The 1,205-nt window shown below is 41.5% G+C and overlaps 1 protein-coding gene across 3 annotated transcripts in view; it reads right to left on the reverse strand.

Annotated features, from left to right (window-relative positions):
• Positions 1 to 623, reverse strand: part of plac8l1 (PLAC8 like 1) — a 5,410-nt gene extending 4,787 nt beyond the window's left edge. For 2 of the 3 annotated variants that reach the window (XM_042222264.1, XM_042222263.1), the window contains exons 1-2: positions 498 to 623; positions 15 to 132 (exon numbers count right to left, since the gene is read on the reverse strand). In XM_042222264.1, coding sequence (XP_042078198.1) covers positions 15 to 132; positions 498 to 523 — 144 coding nt within the window. In that variant the 5' untranslated portion in view covers positions 524 to 623. The remainder of the gene's footprint in view (positions 1 to 14; positions 133 to 497) is intronic. The other variant, XM_042222266.1, reaches the window with a different exon arrangement.
• Positions 624 to 1,205: the final 582 nt, after the last annotated feature.

A 1,205-nucleotide genomic window follows, 5' to 3' on the forward strand; every position in this document is an offset into this window, starting at 1 on the left:
GTGAACACCCCCACCTTTTCCCCTTCTTCCTCTTGTAATACAGATGTTGAAGGTGCGGTGAACACCCCCACCTTTTCCCCTTCTTCGTCTTGTAATGCTGATGTTAAAGGTATGTTTACTAACGGTTCTGCACTGAAATTAAATTTTGAATAAATATATTGTTAGATGGGTTCACCATCATCTAAACGTCAACTGTTACTCAAGTGCAAGAGAAACAATTTCAAATCAGCAACCTGGCCTCGTGTTTTAAAAGCAAACATCACATTGAGCTTGGCATTTTAATCCAAGAAGTGCAAATGCAGGAGCTGCAGTAACAACAGATTCAAAAGCTTCTGCTTCTTTTTTTATTATGATTTATCATAGAGGCAGAAGAGAATAAACACAGCAGCATTATTAAGTTGGGTAAGATAAAAGAGCTGTTGGCTGTAATTCTATTGTGTTCAGCGCTGACAACAATGTGTAGTGGTGGGGACAAAAAAACAAAAACAAACACTTACTCGTGTGTGACTGTTGCATCCTCCATGACTAGCAGCTACTGGCATCCAGACAGGGGTAAGACGACGAGGCGAGAGAGGACAGCGAGCAGGGAGTCAGCAGGAATGAGGAGGTGGAGGAGGGGGCGGAGTGACACTTTCCCAGTGAGAGGGTGTGCATCAGAGCAGATAAACCAGCAGTCAGATGGCTCGGCCAAAAGCTGTGTGACAGAGATAAGTCTTGTAGTTTTCTTCCGTCTGAGACTTTGCCGTGCACCCTGCTAATACAGCAAATGCAGACTTGGCAGATACACATCAGGGTGCATGAACATGAATGTCTGGAATAAAATAATGTGGATGCAAGCGCGCACTTAATACGAACACGCCAGCAGGTCAGAAGACCTCAAATCTTGCAGAAAGAACTGAAACCTACCAAAAACAAACTGAGAAAATGAGGGAAATGCAGTAAGCAGGAATTATTTTATTGTTTGATAAATGGTGGAAGTTAAGAATAAGCTCAAACAAGAGAGCAAACCTATTCTTTTGTTTGACCTGTGACTGATGAATTTAAAACCACTTACAGTAAATGTTACGCTTACCCTTAAGGTAGAAATACAAGTCTATAGAGTGGAGTGCTGGGAAGTGAGAGATACAATGAATTACTTGTGGTTTATGTTTAGAGGCAATGTGTTCATTTCCTGTGTTCTCTTATTGACCTTTATATTTAGACTG

The sequence above is a fragment of the Haplochromis burtoni genome, unplaced genomic scaffold (assembly GCF_018398535.1).
Source record: "Haplochromis burtoni strain Fernald_Lab_line unplaced genomic scaffold, NCSU_Asbu1 Contig_83, whole genome shotgun sequence".
NCBI classification, from domain to species: domain Eukaryota; kingdom Metazoa; phylum Chordata; class Actinopteri; order Cichliformes; family Cichlidae; genus Haplochromis; species Haplochromis burtoni.